The following is an 18887-nucleotide window of genomic DNA, read 5'->3' as shown; positions in this document are numbered from 1 at the left end:
CTAAGCCCCTCTTCCTACCCCTACTCTGGAACAAAAACACAAAAACACCCCCAACAAAAACTGAAAAAGAAAGAGTATTTCTCTGGCAGGCAGCCTCTAAAGTCAGGTAATGCTTTAGAACGCTCATCTGTCAGAGGGCTGAACAGTCTTCTATTACAAGCCGGCCCCTTCTCCCCTTCACCCAGTGTCCCGGCCTATCAGAGCTTCCCCATGGCCCCTCCTACCGGGCTAGTCAGTTAAAAGCTTTGAGTAACTTCTGCCTCTGTCTATCCACACGGGTCTCTCCAGCTCTCCAGCAGACGCCTACCCTGCCTGCCTCTCTGCCTATCCTACCCTAGTCACCAACCAACCACTCACTCACTAAGCCAGGATGTCTCTTAGGAAGACCACCAGCTACACGGTCAAGTCGTCCTCCTCAGGGTCGGCTCCCAGGAGTTTCAGCAGCATGTCCTACTCCGGCCCCAGCCAGGGGCAGTCTCGGCAGAGCTACAGCGCTCGCAGCTCCTTCGGGGGGGCCAACCGAGGGATGGGAGGAGGCTACGGTAGTGGAACTGGCTTCATCTCCAGCTCCTCAGCCTATGGAGGTGGCATGGGCCTGGGCATGGGCATGGGCATGGCCCCCATCACTGCTGTTTCGGTCAACAAGAGCCTTCTGGCTCCCCTCAACCTGGAGATTGACCCCAACATCCAGGTGGTCCGCACCCATGAGAAGGAACAGATCAAGACCCTCAACAACCGCTTTGCCTCCTTCATCGACAAGGTCAGTGGCTATTAAAGCTCATCTGTCTGTCTGTCTGTCTGTCTGTCTGCCGGTGCCAGTCAAGGATGTTGGCAATGTACTTTGTCATGTGCTTGTAAGCTGTTTGAAACAGATGAAATACTGTGAACGTATTCTGACAGAGGGAAGTCCAGTCCTGTGTAATTTTACAAAGCTGGCTTTCTGTGCAAGTCAAGTTAGTGGTCATAGTACTGCACTTTGCCTTGTGCTTGTAAAGTATCATAAATAAGCCTTTCCAGTGCTGAGGGGTCTTACAAACCCACTGTATGCAATGCTGATACAAATACGTGGAGATCAGTTACTGAATGTTAGGTTGAATGAACAAAGTAAAAAAATAAAAAATACCTTTATCAAAACACACAAACTCAGCCAAGCGTACCAGATATGATTGTTTTTGTATGCATTCCTAAGACTTCCTATCTAATTGTTTGACAGGAATTGTCCTTTTATAGTGAGGAATAACAGATATGGGGAGGGGGTTTGGGTTGGAGAATTGGGGGTGGGGGAGAGAGTTTCTAGTGAAGGGTGTGTCCAGGGTTGGGTAGGGAGCTTTAAGTTAGTGATTAGTTTTACTTAGGGAATGGACTGCCTTTGGGTTGGGGGGGACAGAGTTTCTGAAGTGTGTGTCTGTGTTGGCCTGCCCTGAGGAGGGGAGGAGGGGAGGAGGGGAGAGGTTTGGCTGTGTGCTGAGCTGGGGTGTGGCTCTTCTCTTGTTCAGTTGGACACACCGTAGAAGGTCATACACACCTGAGACACTGACACGGTTATATATTATCTAGCGCCTTCCATTCCTCGAATAACTCTTGAGACAACACTAGAGTGAAAGTCCATTATGGAGTTACTGCTAAATGGATTGCACGTGAAAATTATCAAACGTGGAAAAGAAAACAATTTATTGATGACATTGATGTTATATTGATTAGGCCATATCTAGAGGTATACTGCATGGTTCTGGCCAGGGGCCTACTCTCCTAGTGTATGTATCCCTCCCCCACACTGAGCCCGTCTCTGTGGGTTAATATTTAAAAAGGGCCATCTGGTCTCATGTTCTGGCCAGCACCAGAGTATTGGTTACATAACAAGGGGATTTTCTATGACAAGAAGAAAAATAATCTGTCGGCTCAACCCTGCATACCTCTGCGAAGACTCGACAGATAACAGTTGACACACTCACGCTCTCATACAAACAATACGAGTCGAGGAGGCCCTTTTTAGGAACATTCTAGAATCCACCTCTGGCTTAGCCCAGGAGCAAGGTCCGTTGACAGGAACATAAATCCACTTTTTCACACCCTGTTATTAGTGTCCACATGACAGTGCTCTCCCCTCCTCCCCCTCCTCTCCCTCTCTCCCTCCACCCTCACACCTACCTGTATACTGCAGTTAAATATTTACCTTCCAAAGCAACTCCGCCCATCTTCCACCCGCTGCTCTCTGTGTGGTCCCTCCCCCCTGACCTCGCCCTTTTAAAACTGGAAAAAATGGAGAAGAGTTAACTCTCTCACCAGCTCTTTACATCACCCCCACCCCCCTTCCTTTATCACACACATACACACACACACACACACACACACACACACACAAACACAATCTCCTGTCAGGAAGCACGTCATAGCTTCCTTGGAAAAATAGGGCTACCCTGAAAACAGCCCCATTCCCGCTGAGCCAAACAATGATTGAAGCAACAAACACCCTAGATTATCTATTGTGGGGAACCGCAAAGATCACACAAGCCAGAATGTGAATATGAAGTCATGGATGGAAGCTATTCAATGTTACCAGCACAGTTCTGTGTGTAGCCTATACTGAACACCCCAACAGTCCTTGTGAGAGCTATGCTAGCCTGCTGCCAGGCCTGAATCACGTCCTTCTAGGCCTATTCAGGCTTTAATCATCCCTATAACCATGTCTAACTATAGGAGCCATAGGAGATGGCTAAAGCTCAAACAGATCTGGAACTAGAGAAGTGATCAACATAATTATGAGTCACATGCTGCTGATCTAACATATCTACCCTCCTTTTCCTCATCCTTTTCCTCACACACAGGTGCGCTTCCTGGAGCAGCAGAACAAGATGTTGGAGACCAAGTGGAGCCTCCTGCAGGAACAGACCACCACCCGCTCCAACATCGACGCCATGTTTGAGGCCTACATCGGCAACCTGCGCAGACAGCTGGACAGCCTGGGGAATGACAAGATGAGGCTGGAGGCCGATCTGCACAACATGCAGGGTCTGGTGGAGGACTTCAAGAACAAGTACGTTTGGGACAGGCGTTATATTCTGTTCCATTCTACTCTAAGCTGCTCTATCCTGTTCTGTTTTGATTCCATTGTATTCTATTTTGATAGGCCTCACCTTATAGGGTGAACACATTATTGGCCGTCAACTGCTGCCTGTGCAACGTCTTATGTCTTGGCCAGAAGACATAGACATTCTTTCTTTTATGACGATGTTGAGAAACATGTTGTCCTTATGTCCAGGGCTAGGAAATTTGGCAAGGTGAATATCACTATGCTAGCACCAGGGGAGGCTGGTGGAGGTAGAAATCGGAGGACAGGCTCAGGAAATGGTATCAAATGGTATGAAACATGTGTGATTAGCACAGGACGGGACTGATGACATCATTCTGGTAGAGTCAGAACTCCTTTGAAGGAATGTGTGGGTCCTGTTGCTCAGGGGTTCAGGAGGACACACCAGTGTAGGTAATTTGACTATCTACATTAGGTCATCTCAGTCAAAACCACTCCCTGCAGCTGTCTTATTGTGTAACCTCACTGTTCTACGTCCTCCTGGGAATTACAACACTGACTTGGCATGTTCTGGAGAGGCCATTACACTGCACATGACTAGAGGAAGAAACCGTTCACCATTCTGTCAGCAACATCTTACACACACAGACACACACGCACACACACACACACACACACACACACACACACGCACACACACACACAGAGCGCTGCGTGGCAACTGAACACACACCTAGCAGAACACCTAGTGTGTCTATCCCCTGTCAGATCACTCACATAAAGGCATTAGCAGACTAGGCCCTCTGGGAGGGGCGGAGGGGAGCAGTGTCAGCAGTGGTAGTCTCTATGTATGTTGCTGATGGAGCACCCACACCCCCTATTGACGACTTTTATATCATGAAATTGTAATAACAAGAATATGTCTAATGTTTCTCTTGCAATCTCTCCCTCAGGTATGAAGATGAAATCAACAGACGTACCGAGTGTGAAAATGACTTTGTGCTCATCAAGAAGGTAAAAAGCATTACTTGTATTGTTTTCTGGTATTAAATGCATTCATAGAGTATTCTCTATTTTAAATACTCATTATACAGTAATTATTTCATTTTAAATGTTCTTATGAATGACATTGTCCTGATGTAATTTCGTTTTCGTGACTATACATTAAGCACTTTGAATTTGAATGTATGGGGCAACACTAACAGTTATTCCAAGTTATCATAAAACCATATCTTCTATATGGCTATCATAAAAATATTATCCTGGTATATACATTATATTACCCAATATATGCCTCTTCAGAGTGTGAAAAAGCCTGCAAACAAGGCGGAAAACAATAACCTCACTACAAAGCTATCATCGTCATAATTTCAGTATATTGACTATTGACTGCATATTCTTCTTCAAGATGTGGTTGAGGATTACATCAATAAAGTTATTATACCATGTCATGAGGTTATTATTGTATACTGAATGTGTGTATTCTTCTTCTTCTTCTGCAGGATGTTGACGAGGCGTACATGAACAAGGTGGAGCTGGAGGCCAAGCTGGAGAGCCTGACAGACGAGATCAACTTCCTGAGGCAGATCTACGAGGAGGTACACCACTTCCTACTTCCAGTCTCTCTTGTTTCAACACATCTGATTGGTTTGAAACCATGGGTACCTGGTTTCTTAGGAAATACATAAACAATTCAGAATAGGAATATTATATTATATATATGATCAACTTTATTACCACCAGATGTGAAGTTCACTGCTCTCAACAACAACTCTGATTTATATGCACTGTGTTTTGAGTTATGACATAATGTGATGTTTGTGGTATTGGAACGAATCCCTCTGTTGCTGCGTCTGCATTTTAACAGACATCTGTGTAGCATCTTGACTGTATATGGTTGGAGTCAGCATGGGTGGGTTTCATCTCTGGGGAAGGCTGAAGCAAGTGTACTATGGGCCAAGTGTTTGATGATCTTCTGTCTCGTTTTTACTCTCTCCCTCTGTCTCCCCATCTCTCCCTTCTTTCTCTCTCCGTCCCTCCGTCCCTCCCTCCCTCTCTCCTCCACTTCCCCTCTTCTTCTCTCCCTCCAGGAGCTGCGTGAGCTTCAGGGCCAGATCAAGGACACCTCAGTGGTGGTGGAGATGGACAACAGCCGTAACCTGGACATGGACTCCATCGTGGCTGAAGTCCGCGCGCAGTACGAGGACATCGCCAACCGCAGCAGAGCCGAGGCCGAGACCTGGTACAAGTCCAAGGTACAGTACAGTTCCTGGGCTATGGTCTCTTATACCATCTACAAGGTTATTCTGTTCATAACAGCTATTACATATATAACTAGGGCCACCAAGTAATTCCTGACCATGTGATACAACCAGCAAAAACTATAGGCCCCAGTTATAACTCCATAAATCATGTCATGTCAAGTTTATTGTCTTTTGGAAGTACAGAGGAGACACACAGACACACAGACAGAGGCATATTTTTAGTGTGACAAATAATTCTTAATCTTAACACATATAGGTATACATTTTTCATTTCTCATAACAATACAGTAGGCCTACAATCATTTAATATATTACTTTCCCCACAAATTACATTAACTAATGAAGTTGTGTTCTTTCTGTCGGTTGTTTAGTATGACGAGTTGCAGACTGATGCCAGCAGGTATGGAGATGACCTGAGATCTACAAAGACAGAGATCTCTGACCTCAACCGCATGATCCAGAGACTGACCTCAGAGATTGACTCAGTCAAGGGACAGGTACTGACCACACCAGACCACCAACACTCACTTCGACACTTTGTTTAGTGGTATATATAAAGAAAATAGGTTCTGGGCAGCAACTTGATCCCTTTAAAGATATTTAATTTGCTGACATTGAACAAGTATTGAAAAAAATATTTAGCACCAGCACTTTTCAGCAACTTAGTTTAGTGGCTCAGGAATATGAAAAGCCGGCACCAAGAAAATGCTCAAACTATTTGAAAGAATTCAATAACTATTTCGACCAACCATGATGTGATATTAATTTGATAGTGAGCAGAAACGTTGACCGGTGTTGTGTGTTTGTGTAATGCCAGCGAGGGAACCTGGAGGCACAGATTGCCGAGGCTGAGGAGCGTGGAGAGATGGCCGTCAGAGACGCCAGGATGCGCATCAAGGATCTGGAGGACGCCCTCCAGAGGGCCAAGCAGGATATGGCACGTCAGATTAGAGAGTACCAGGACCTGATGAACGTCAAGCTGGCCCTGGACATTGAGATCGCCACCTACAGGAAACTGCTGGAAGGAGAGGAGGACAGGTAAGGCAATCGACACAAATGTAGTTGGAATTGGAATAGAGCACTGTTTGGATCGGTTTCCCAGACGTAGATTAAGCCTTCTCCTGAACTAAAAAGCTTCTTCATTAGAGAGTCCATTGAAAGTGCAAACTAGTCCTGGATTGGGCTTCATTAGTGGCCAGGAAAACGGCCCCATATACAATACTGTAACACTATATAACTTATAAGGTCACACAAAATAGAAACATCAACAGCTGTAGTACAGCTGTATTTAACTCACCAACTGCCAAAGAATTCCTGAACACTCACCATCTAGAGTGCCAAATGTTTTACGTGGTACTTACCTAGCAACAGAACTTTAATTGGCTACAAAAAAACAAATGTATGCATTTCTAGTGAATAAAGTCACCCTTGGCACTAAATGAGTTAATAATATAAATTTCCACAAAACTAACCTTCTCCTAATCTTCTCTTCACCTTCAGGCTAGCAACCGGCATCAAGTCAATCAACATCTCCAAACAGAGCTGTAAGTATCTCACCCTACCTACCTCACCCGCCTCTCCTCCTTCACCCTAACTCACAGTGTATTTCCTCTATCAGAATAAGACTCTTTGATTTAGATAGAGGTGCTTGAGACAGGGAATCAGAACAGAACAGAAACTGCGAACGTATGTAATATGTAATAATCAGGTAATAACTGTTTAAGCTAAGTACCTACTTAATAACAGGCTGTATAATAAAGAGTTACCAACGACAACGAAAAAGATTCACACCTGTTACACAATGACATTTTGTAATAAACTAGGGAATCATTTAAAAATAAAACAAATCTCTTCCCCCTGGACAGCGAGCTACAGCTCCTTCCCCATGGAGAGTGTCAACAGCAGCTACTCCAGCGGTAACTACTCCAGCGGTAACTACTCCAGCGGCTACGGCGGCGGCTATGGCGGCGGCTACAGCTCCGGCAGCGGCTACGGTGGTGGCAGCAACTACGGTGGTGGCAGCAACTACGGTGGTGGCAGCAGCACCGTCACCCAGACCAAGAAGAATGTCGTCATCAAGATGATCGAAACCAAGGATGGAAAAGTTGTGTCTGAGTCTTCCGAGGTCGTGGAAGATTGAGAGTCCATGGGTTGTGATTCCATTTAGTCTAGTCCTAGTCTAGTCTTCTGCTCACCATTCCACTACAGAGTAACACACCAAGGCAAAGGCAAAATGATAACAGAGAGCACAATTTTAGATGTGGCTGTTAAGCAATGCACGTTCTAATCCGACCAAAGATTTGAAAGGGATGAAATAATCTCTCTGTTTTGTCATTTACATGTCTGTATGTCTGTATGTCTTGTGCCTTTATCTCATGTTGTACTAATACAAATGCCTGCAGTTTTGCCACAAGTGTCTAATAAGCAAAAGGGCAAGTTGCAACTTGTAGAACATTCCCTCCAACTCTATGCAACGCTGTAAAGAATAGAAAAAGGCCATTAACTGAGTCTCTAAATTGTATGAAACAGATAAAGTGTCAACTCTAAGAAGTGTCTTTGTTGCGAGGGCAGATATGAATGTAACAGCGCAGCAGTGTTCTTGGTTAACCTGTCTAAAATGTCTGCTAGGTAGGTAGTTAGCTAGTGCATGTCATCTTCCTAACCGTCTGCTGTCAGTCTGTGTTCTGTTTGCAGCTTCCCAAAGAGAGCATGGTTGCCCCAAGGTGCTGTTTTTGCTACCAAACATTAAAATGTGTTTACTGAATGCTGGTCTTGTGCTGTCTCTGAGTTTGTAGTCTCGATGATGGATCATTTGTAGTTCTTGTAAAATATTTAGAGAGCATAACATGCATTTGGCCACACTTCATTTGATTAGTGCTCTACAGAAGGTACAGTGGGGGAAATAAGTATTGAACACATCAACAAATGTTTTATTCAACATATTTCCAACATATTCACATGGTATTAACTCAGTAAAACTACACAGCTAAAGAAATGTTAACATTCCAATCCATAAAAAAAGCTATATGCAATAAAGTGGAATGACAGAGAAATGTATTAGCCATTCTATTCAGAATTCCATTCTGTGCATGATTGTTCTAGTGGTACACTTTTTCAGCACAGGATCATCCTCCGATCCTCCAACAGCTACCTGTAGCTTTAAATGTAATGTAAATGTAATGTAAATGTAGGATCATCCTCCTGTCCTCCGATAGCTAGCTAGCTAGCTACCTCTAAATATATATCTGGCTGGGGATAAGTTAATTCACTTGAGTCGATAAACACAGTCTGGTTACATTTTTAAACCTTCTATTCTCTTGATGGGTAAGCCTATGGTCCTAGCAGTCACCAGTCACCAGCCACTAGACTCACTCACTGAAAATGCAACTCACGTGCTATAGAGATGCTACAGAGATGGTATCTGGGAAATGTAGTCCAACAGCAAGCAAAGGTATCAGGATGAAGTAAACAGTTAACTTTATTTCCCAAATTCCCACTTAGTTAAGTCTATGCAACGGTTCAGACCACTGAGCAGAATACAAAGGGCGACATAAAAAAAACAAGTGTTGTTTTTATGTGTGAATTATTTAAAAAGTGGAGTCAGCTTCTATTAAATATATATTTTCAATTACATAATTTATTTAGAATTAACTTATATTGGGGGGGACAACTTCATGTTTTTCAGAAGTCGTCCCCTTTGATCCCCCCAGGATGAATGAATGAATGAATGGTCTTTATTGTCATTGCTATAGTACAGGTACCAAACAACGAAATTTGGGAGGGGTGGCTCCCCTGGTGCTAGGAAAAAAAATAAAATAATGGATCTGCGCCCATGCGCCTACCTGTGCTAATTTGAATCAGCTGGGTTACAAAATGTTGGTGGGTAAGTACTTCCACTCTTTGAAAAAGAGTTTCCCACCTCTGAATGCAAGTAAACAACTCATTTGTCACCTCATGATCCTATAAATACCATAACTACAGTGAATTTCGGAAGTGTAAGTGTCACAGGATGAAATGGGACACTGTGATAGGATGGGATAATCACAGGCAGGGTTAATAGACGTGGCTGAAACTGAGTATTGGGATAGCGATGGTATTGGCTGCTTTATCCTTTTAAAAGGTGGTTTAGGTTAGAGGGAAGGAGGGTTAAATGGAGCATGCCTCTCTGTCTGACCGCTATTTTTGTTTGGTATTAACTGACTGGTTTCTGCGAAAATTGTTCCTACTGAGAGATCCCTGTTTTAGTGAGCCAGTGTGTCTGTGTGTGTGTGAGATGAACCGAGCTGATGCGACTAGAGACTGCCTGGTGAAGCTACGCTGATCGAGAGAACCAACGACCAGAGATTCTCTCCAGGGGAGGGGTGCCATCGGAGGTGGAGTGATGTCACCGGCTGCGCTCCAGGATGGGTGGTGCAGGTCCTTCTTCCCTTATGTATTTGTAATAATAGCTAACCCATCTGTAGAGGGCTAGGCATTTCCCACATTGTTAGCTCAGGGAAGGAGTAATACTGGGGGTGGTTTTGAAGGGGGTGGATTTTAACTGGATTTTAAAGTGTTCTTCAATGAGTTTCTAATAAAATCTACTTTTTTATACACTTGCATTGTCCTGGTCTTCTGTGTGAGGGTGTGTGCTGGTGAATCATAGACCCTGTGTCGGGAGGAGTCATTTGGGACTGTTTCTTTTCACATGATACTGGTGGAATTCAAATTATCGAAGGGAAGATGAATGGAGCCATGTACCAGGAAATTCTTGAGAAGAATTTGTTGCCATCCAGCAGGATGATGAGGATGAGACATGGATGGGTCTTCCGGCAGTACAACGATCCAAAACATACTGCAAAGGAGACTCTTAATTGGTTCAAGAGGAAACAAATAAAGGTGTTGGACTGGCCTAGTCAATCACCAGACTTACAGTAAGTCCAATGGAAAATTTGTGAAAGGAACTGAAGATCAAGATTCACCAGTAGGCCCCCTAGAATCTTCAAGATTGAAAGACTGTCTGTGTTGAAGAATGGGCCAAAATCCCACCTGATTACTGTGAGAGATTCGTTTTTTCATACAGGAAGCGTCTTGAAGCTGTCATTAGAAACAAAGGCTTCTCCACCAAGTATTAAATACATTTCAGTTAACGTGTTCAATACAATACGAGAGAGAGAGAGAGAGAGAGAGAGAGAGAGAGAGAGACACACAGAGAGAGAGAGAGAGAGAGAGAGAGAGAGAGACAGAGAGAGAGAGAGAGTGAGAGAGAGAGAGGATAGTTTAAAAGGCTTATGAGGTGTGGTGCTCATAAACATAACATTTATAAAGGTAAAAAATAAATAATCTTCCATTTAACATTCATCATCTTCCATTTAACGGATCCATTCAATGGATCACACCTTCTACTGGCAAGAGAGAGAGACAGTATAGAAAAGGTCATCCGATTCCCTGGCCTCGCCCTCCTGTTCTCCTGTGCTACCATGCTGCCCTGCCCTGTACAGTAGGTCACCTCATCAGAAGAATACATTCTGTCATTACTCTCTCTCGCCCAGCAGAAGGTGCTATACAACCATTAGTGAGAGAGAGACAGGGAGGGAGGGAGAGAGAGAGGGGGGAGACAGAGAGAGAAGGAGAGAAAAAGAAAATTATCTTACACATTGGAAAGAATCAACCAAAAAACAGAGCAAATTGGAATGCTATTTGGCCCTAAACAGGGAATACACAGTGGCAGAAAACCTGAGTACTGTGACAGATCCACAATTTAGGAAATCTGTGACTATGTACAGACTCAATGACACAAGACAGACTGTGCACCCACTGCACATAAAAATGAGTTGGAAACAGAGCTTAACTACCTGCCAACTGTACAAAGACATCAGAGACACATACTTCCCACAGATTCCAAACACCCCAAAAGATGTTGAAGACATGACTAATGCCAAAAAACTCATTTTTGGGTTAAGTACAACAATTTGCAAACACAGCAGCACGATTTGTGAGCTGTTGTGACAGCAAAAGGACGTGCAATGGAACACAACCATAGTAAAGACTGTAAATAAGTATCTGCACTATTTGCACCATGTGGATCTCTGTGTGGATCTCTATGTTTTCACAGTTCTCATTTATTGTATTCATATTTTTAAACTGCAACTTTCCTATTCCTATTTTAAGTTATCCTTATCTACCTGTATACTATGCATACATACACACAGCTCTGTTTAATCATGTCTTTATTTTAGTTGTACATTACATTCTTTTTTGTTTTTGTTTTTGTTTTTATCTTCACACTTGCTTTGGCAAGCATGGTTTAAAGTAGTGATGGGGGAAATGAAGCTTTCGACGCAATTGACACGTTCGAGCTTTCGACACAATTGTGTCGGAAAAAGTGTTGATCTATCGATGCAGTCGATACAGCAACTCCACAATGACATCTGCTGGTCAGGTCATGGTATGGCGGCTGTATCGACTGATTCACAAGTCAGGAATTTGAGGCAAAATACAATAAGCCCACCGTCATCTGCGATGTCTTGTTCAATAAAGGTGCTGTGACAAACTGTGTCGATGTGTATGTGGCCATATATGTGGTCTTAAATGTCTAGTAGACTATAATAAAAACATATATGAATAAATAAATAAATGCAACTGTTGTGTCCATTTCTGATATGAATAGAATAGAATTTGCCATTTAGCAAACGCTTTTAATCCAAAAGCTACTTACAGGGACATTCCCCCTGGAGTAATTGTAGTACTCAAGGGCACACTAGTGGTGTTGTTTCAGGCAGGATTTGAACTCACAACCTTCCGATCACCAGTCCAATTCACTATTCACTCCACTATCCCCTTGACATGCAAGGATACAAATCTGAATGACATTTCGGCATGTGTGGGACATGGCTGTTTGACAATTGGAGCAGATATAAATGGTCAACATGTCATAACAGGGCCAACAGTGTTGGGACGTGCTCGTGGAACAGGGAAAGAGTGCAAAACAAGGCTATATTGTGGGAACTGGACAGACTTGTGCTTATGTGAACAATCACATATTTATTGCTTGTGTACATGAACAGGCAACGTTTTTTATGTATATTTATCTGGATAGCCTATGTGTTGCAATTATGAATCTATGACTATCTCTGTATGTTCTATGTCTATCTATCAATATCTACCAATCTCCTGTCTATTTCTATCTCTATCTCTGTCAATACATTTATTCTGTCTAGCGTCCGTATACCTCCACTCTGACTACAACCCTCGAATATGAGAGAGTTCCACGTCATTTTATGCAGTACGAAACTTGGAACACTGCCTCGTCTGCGGAATGATTGACACATTGGTCAGAGGTGCTCGTGTGACGTACGAAGCTTCGTTCGAGTAGTCACGTGGTTTTTGCCAATTTGACACAAGCATCGATACATTTGTATGAGGTGTGGTGCTCATCTTCCATTTAACGGATAATATGTGTGTGTGTGTGTGTGTGTGTGTGTGTGTGTGTGTGGGGGGGGGGGGGGCATTATAAAGCATGGAATGACAGTATAGAAAAGGTCATCAGATTCCCTGGCCTCACCCTCCTGTTCTCCTGTGCTACCATGCTGCCCTGCCCTGTACAGTAGGTCACCTCATCAGATGAAATTCTATCACTACCTTTTCTCGACCAGCAGAGGGTGTTATACAACCATTAGTGTTAGTGTAAGACAGAGTTCTTCTTTGTCGTCCAGTAGATGAAAGCATTGTCTAGCAATCACACCAACACCTCCAAATGTTCCTGAACAAACTCTGTAGAAACAATGAGTGCGCTCTTCTATAGTCCTAAAATAAAAAATTGTGGGGAGTGTGGGGGGGGCATGTCTTAAATCTATTGAAACCTGTTTCCAACAGTGTGACCGACTGGGTATCTGACTTTTTCCACCACACTGTATACAAAGCATACCTCCAGAAAGGTAGAAGCAGTGGCGTACCGCAAAATCCCGAGGCCCCCCCCCCGCAAGGTGGCGGCGGGGGGCCTTTCGCAACGGAGGTTAAAAAAAAGTGTGTTTTTTTAGAGTCCGATGCGTTATTGACGTTGCGAAATTTCGCAATATGCACTCTACATTCTAAATGCTTGACTTAGCAAAAGGTACAAACAAGTGAGAGCAATAGACTATAACTAAAACCAAATGGTAGACTACATCAGTAGAATGTATTATAAGTAGAAAAGTACAAGCTTTATTTCTTTTAACAAAGTATGGTGTGCACAGCAGTGCGATATCTGTAAACATCAGTGATGCCGGCAACGCGTTACTAAGTAACGCGTTACTTTAATCTGAGTACTTTTCCCTGTAACGAGTATTCTAACGCGATACTATTTCCAAATCAGTAATCGGATTAAAGTTACTTATTCAAGTGACTGTGCGTTACTATTGCGTTACTACCTCATAACTTAGGCTAAATGCAGTATTTCTTTGTAATGTTCGATAGCTTTTCTCGAGTCTTGGGGAGTGACGTCAGTGCTCACGTTTTCAACACGAGGTTACTATGGAAGGCCATGCCCGCAAAAAACGGCTCTCGACTATCGCGAGATTGCAGCAGAATCGCTCACGTGTATCACCACGCTGATTGCACAGTGTAAACAGAAGCGTAGCCTACACAATGGAGCGAGAACAGAGATATGCATTAAATAGCTGGAAATATAAGGATTATTTTGAGTTTGTGTCAGCAAAGGATGACAAGAACATAAATGTTGATCATTGATAAACTCAGACTCACCCAGTTTAGGATTAGGATTATATTAGGATCATATCTGAATGGTCAGGGTAGGTTTTCGGTTTTGTGAAACCACTCCTTGCTAGTTACTGTTAAATAAAGATTATATTTATTTTATTGTTTAAAAACAAGTATTTATGTTGGGTGAGGCAAAGAAAGACTCTTTATTTTGTTGTTTTAAGTTATTGTTTAAAGTTTAATTATGTAATTTAAGTTACTGTTAAAATAAAGTGAGTTTTGGCAAAACCAGTTTTCATTTTTATGTTGCGGGGGGGGGGGGGGGGGTCGGGTGCCTAGGCAGCTGCCAATAGTAACTAAAAAAGTAACTAGTAATCTAACTTAGTTACTTTTAAAATCAAGTAATCAGTAAAGTAACTAGATTACTTTTTAAAGGAGTAATCAGTAATCAGTAATCAGAATACTTTTTCAAAGTAACTGTGGCAACACTGGTAAACATACATCTGTAGACTCTCCGCTAAGGGTTGCCAGATGGGATTGAGAATTTCCAACCTAACCAATCTAAAAACGTCTAAATCCACCAAAAACCAGCCCATCTGGCAACCCTGTCTCCGCTGCATCAGTCTACTTGTTGCGCAAAATAGGCCAGGGTTTGTCAAAACCTTTGTTGGACATCTCGTTTCTTAAGTCCTGGTATATTGTGGCATTTCTTTACTGTTTGCCATCTGGTCTAGGAATACCCAGGGAGACGCAGACAGCAGAAGTAGAATAGAAAAAGAAACAGCTATAACCATGCTGAATTATGTACCTGTATGATGCACTGACAGTCTGTGACTGTGAACCTGGCCGGACCCTGCCCTTCTGCCTGAGTTTGAGTATGATGCATTGCATTGCTGCCCAAATAAACGTTATTGTTTAGTGCTGTACGCTTTCGTGGTATTATATTGTGTGAATTATCATCTGTATGTTGTTTTTCTTTCACTCGACTAACCGCCGAGATAATACTTGAGACATGTACTTCCGTAAACATTATTTTTGTTTTGTTTTTGTTTTTACAATATCAGACCGACAGTCCCACATATAGCGGCTATAATGTCCGAATAGAGAATCTACTGGTTTACACGATCCCAACTCAAGTACGGTCCTCTTTAGCATAGGATCCGTTAAATCAACTGGGAAATTGGCTCTGTCTGATGGATAGTGTTCACCTGTGGTTGTTGTTGCCTTCTCTAGATTAATAATAGCATCCTCTAACGTGGATGTCTGTCAAAGCCGACAATTGAATAATTGGGGCGGGAAGGAATTCAAGCGCGTACGTACCTCAAGCGCTTACGTAAAAGCGCTGCTTTTCACCGTCAATATAAAACTGTCACGTTGTTCCATGCAATAAAACAACATTACGGCTCTATCTATCTAAATAGAGGACTTGTGCGACGTAATGGACGTCGAAAGTAACACAAAACCGGACGACGGTCCAATTCAAAATGCAAATGAAACATTAACTAAATTAATTAATTGGGACACGCAGAGGGAATCTGAGTGCTTTGACAAGAAAAATGAAGGAAATAAAAGCTCTGATGCAAGAGAATGATGTTGAAAATGTTGTCAATCGTATGGATGTGTTCAATACAAATCTCAATGAATTCAAACGACTTCATAAATCAGTGCAAGTGCTTCACCCTGAGGAGGAGAAAGGGTACGACCAGACGGACTGGTATGAACCAAAAATTAAACGTTTTATGGAATTTCAAGATGAACTTGATGTATGTATACAGGCTGCAATGGATGTTCAACCTAAACACACAACTGAATCTCTGCACCATGATACTGTTGGGCCTCAAGACAGTGTCTCACACTGTTTTTTGTTTCTCTACTGTAACATAATCAGGTACATTAATAATAATTATTAATAATTACAATTTACAATACAAATACAACAATTGGGGGTCCCTCAAAAAAAATGTGGACAAAATCACCCACCAAGCCCTCATTCTGACCCAGGAAAAACCCTGGTATGTACTGTATAACATGATAGCCATCTATGAGCAATGCACTGTATATAAGATGATGACCATGGGTCTTTCTGCTGCTGACCAAGGGGCTGAGTCCTGTTGATGGGGCCAATTTTTCTTTTAGAGTCTGTAGGCTACTGTATTTGTTTATTAAGATTTCATAAATATGATATATTGTCTGAATTGTTTTCTTGTTTTGTAAAATGTAAATTATTTTCATTTCTTGTGCTGGTTTATTATGAACAACATGTAAAATTGCAGGAAACTAGCACAAATAATTGGGTGGGAGAGAGGGGCTGCCGCTGCCAAAACGTGCACAGTTTTGGGTCGCTCCACCGCCAAAAAATCTCACTCCAAACTCTTGGTGAAACTTGGCAGCCCTGTTAATCATGTAGATGTTCAGTAGATCAGTCAAAACTATCTTTTTGGGAGTTTACAAATATTAACAAACAAAAAAGTAACCCTACATTATGCTGGCTGGCTGTTGATGTCATAATGGGTGATCATAGTGGAGTTAGAGTCTTGGGTGTGCCAACATTCTGGAAGACAGGCAGTTGCAGAAAGATGGCACCTTGGTAAGTACTGTATCCACTTGTCTTCCTTATATATATATATATATATATATATATATATATATATATATATATATATATATATATATATATATATATATTATAACATCTGTGACCAAGCCATTGATTGGATGTTTTTGGGGAAAAAATACAATTCTATCTATTTTGACACTAAACAGAGAATATTCAAGTTGTTCTGTCGGTGTAAATTAACATTCCCAAGACCAAATAATTGGTAAACATGAGTTTCTCATGAGACTTTCCTTAACTTAGGTGGCTGATAAGGTTCAAATGGATAGCTATGTTTTCAGGTTATTTATTATCTGATATGGCCCATACGCAACATTTAGTTTTACTTTGGGCTGACTAGGTAGGATAAGGAGAAGTTTGTATAATTGTTTGGTTACACATGAGTGGATTACTTGAATACTCTTGTTGGCCTCTAATAGTATTTTTTCAACACTGAAAATGTTTATGTATGTAAAGCCTACTGTAGTTGTACTACATAAGCGTCTTTGAGTGTCTAGAAAAGGGCTATTTAAGTCTAATGTATTATTATTATTATTATTACAATGAATTTGAGGAACTTGTTGCAGTTATGACACTTCCTCCATCTTTTAGCAAAAATAACCATGTCATTTTGACAACCCAGAAAATTATTAATTGTGTTTACATTTTGCTGGGTTGTCATGGTAACATTAGGCTACATGTCAGAGTGACATCATTGGAGGGTTCCAAGGGTGCATTGGGTGCAGGAAGGTCCTGACAGAGTGATGATGTCATAAAGGGGTTGCCAGGTGATATTCTAGAAGGTGAGAGTAGAACAACAGATGGTTTTAGCAGTTGGTACAGAGACACTGAAGAGGTTACGTGAGTATGATATCTTTGGATAATGATTATGTAACAGGTTGTAAATAGGCTAACTAGTTTGGTGATGGTGAAATTCCTGCTAAAAATGTGAATGTTAGTCTCAGGAATGTGTTCAAACAGCGACATCTACTGGTAGTAGAACATCAATGAAGTGATAATTTATGAAGTAATAATTTATTACTGTAACTTAGTTGGCACTGTGTCTCGGATGTGATGCTGCTGTTGCTGCAGTGTGAACTATTGATGGGTATATAGGCCCTAGACCTCATGGATTTAAAGATGTTTAAAAAATGGAGTCTGGGTGTGGCTGCGCGGGTGCGTGTGTGTGTGTGTGTGTGTGTGTGTGTGTGTGTGTGTGGGGCGGGGGTCTGGATGTGGCTGCGCGGGTGTGTGTGCGCGCGAGCGCTGACTCCGCTGAGTGTCAAAGTCTAGCTCGTTTATTGTTTGAAAGTGATCAAAAGTGTCAATGCCAACAGAGATTCTTATATAAAGAAGCTTTTTCTTTACAACCCGACGTCCTAGCCATATTTTTTGAAGGTAGAAATACGAAAAGGATCATGGTTTTTTGGCACGTTGCTCCTGCAACTGATGCTTCAATCACAATGTCACGCAATATCAACGTCAGTCACTTTGGAAGTTCAAACAGCCTCACAGTCATCCTTGAACTCATAGGGGACAAGTCATTCTATAATAATTATATATAAATATAAAATACGTCATTTCACATTCTCTTCCTTGTTCAGATGTTTGTAGAAAGTTATAGAAATGCCAAATAAGAAGAAGAACCAGGGAGATGACTTCAATTTCCAGTCTGCTTGGCAGCTTGAAAAGGAGTTTCCCGATGACGACATCACCTTAACCGAATCTCTGGCCCACAGAGCAGAACCCAGAGGTGTGTGTGTGTGTGTGTGTGTGTGTGTGTGTGTGTGTGTGTGTGTGTGTGTGTGTGCGTGCGTGTGTGTGTGTGTGTGTGTGTGTGCATGCATGTGCGTGTGCGTGTGCGCGTGCGTGTGCGTGTGCGTGTGCGTGTGTGTGTGTGTGTGTGTGTGTGCGCGCGCTGAGTAGAGATCAACGTGAGTCTTGTGTGTAAATTACCGGAGAGTCTTGAATTACAGATTTGCGCTTTAAAAATGTGCCTTGACAAGTAAAAGTCTATGGGCTTGACGGCCCGCCTGTATTAATAGAGTGTTTTAACTTTTTAGGTTAAATGATTCACTTTAATTGGTCCCAGAAGGCCTTGCGGCAAGACGTCATAGACGTTGACAGTTTAGTTTGTTGGTTTTTGAGAAATGCAAATTGTAACGTCCAGAATTAAAGTGAACATCCAATAACTCGTTTATTGTTTGAAAGTGCTCAAAAGTGTATGCCAACAGATTTTTTAATATAAAGAAGCTTTTGCTTTATAACCCGACGTCCTAGCCATCATTTAGGAAGGTAGAAATACAACAAGGATACAGATTTTTGG

The 18887-nt window shown here is 42.2% G+C and overlaps 1 protein-coding gene across 1 annotated transcript; it reads left to right on the top strand.

Annotated features, from left to right (window-relative positions):
• The first annotated feature begins 288 nt into the window (after nucleotides 1-288).
• Nucleotides 289-8050, top strand: krt8 (keratin 8). Its single transcript, XM_080535020.1, has 9 exons — nucleotides 289-760; nucleotides 2826-3034; nucleotides 3982-4042; nucleotides 4531-4626; nucleotides 5119-5283; nucleotides 5664-5789; nucleotides 6110-6330; nucleotides 6793-6836; nucleotides 7158-8050. The coding sequence occupies exons 1-9, from the start codon at nucleotides 371-373 to the stop codon at nucleotides 7430-7432; spliced, it is 1587 nt and encodes a 528-aa protein (XP_080391146.1). The 5' UTR covers nucleotides 289-370; the 3' UTR covers nucleotides 7433-8050.
• Nucleotides 8051-18887: the final 10837 nt, after the last annotated feature.

This window comes from Nansenia antarctica, assembly GCF_963989245.1.
Source record: "Nansenia antarctica genome assembly, chromosome: 6".
Lineage (NCBI taxonomy): Eukaryota > Metazoa > Chordata > Actinopteri > Argentiniformes > Microstomatidae > Nansenia > Nansenia antarctica.
Note: the sequence above shows the minus strand (reverse complement) of the source record. Positions and strands in the feature narration are given on the sequence as shown.

What these genes read in the sequence shown, in the direction of transcription:
- krt8 (XM_080535020.1), top strand. Translation starts at nt 371, where the DNA reads ATGTCTCTTAGGAAGACCACCAGCTACACGGTCAAGTCGTCCTCCTCA. An exon ending in TTGCCTCCTTCATCGACAAG is followed by an intron (nt 761 to 2,825) that starts GTCAGTGGCTAT and finishes CCTCACACACAG; the next exon opens with GTGCGCTTCCTGGAGCAGCA. An exon ending in CAACATCTCCAAACAGAGCT is followed by an intron (nt 6,837 to 7,157) that starts GTAAGTATCTCA and finishes CCCCCTGGACAG; the next exon opens with CGAGCTACAGCTCCTTCCCC.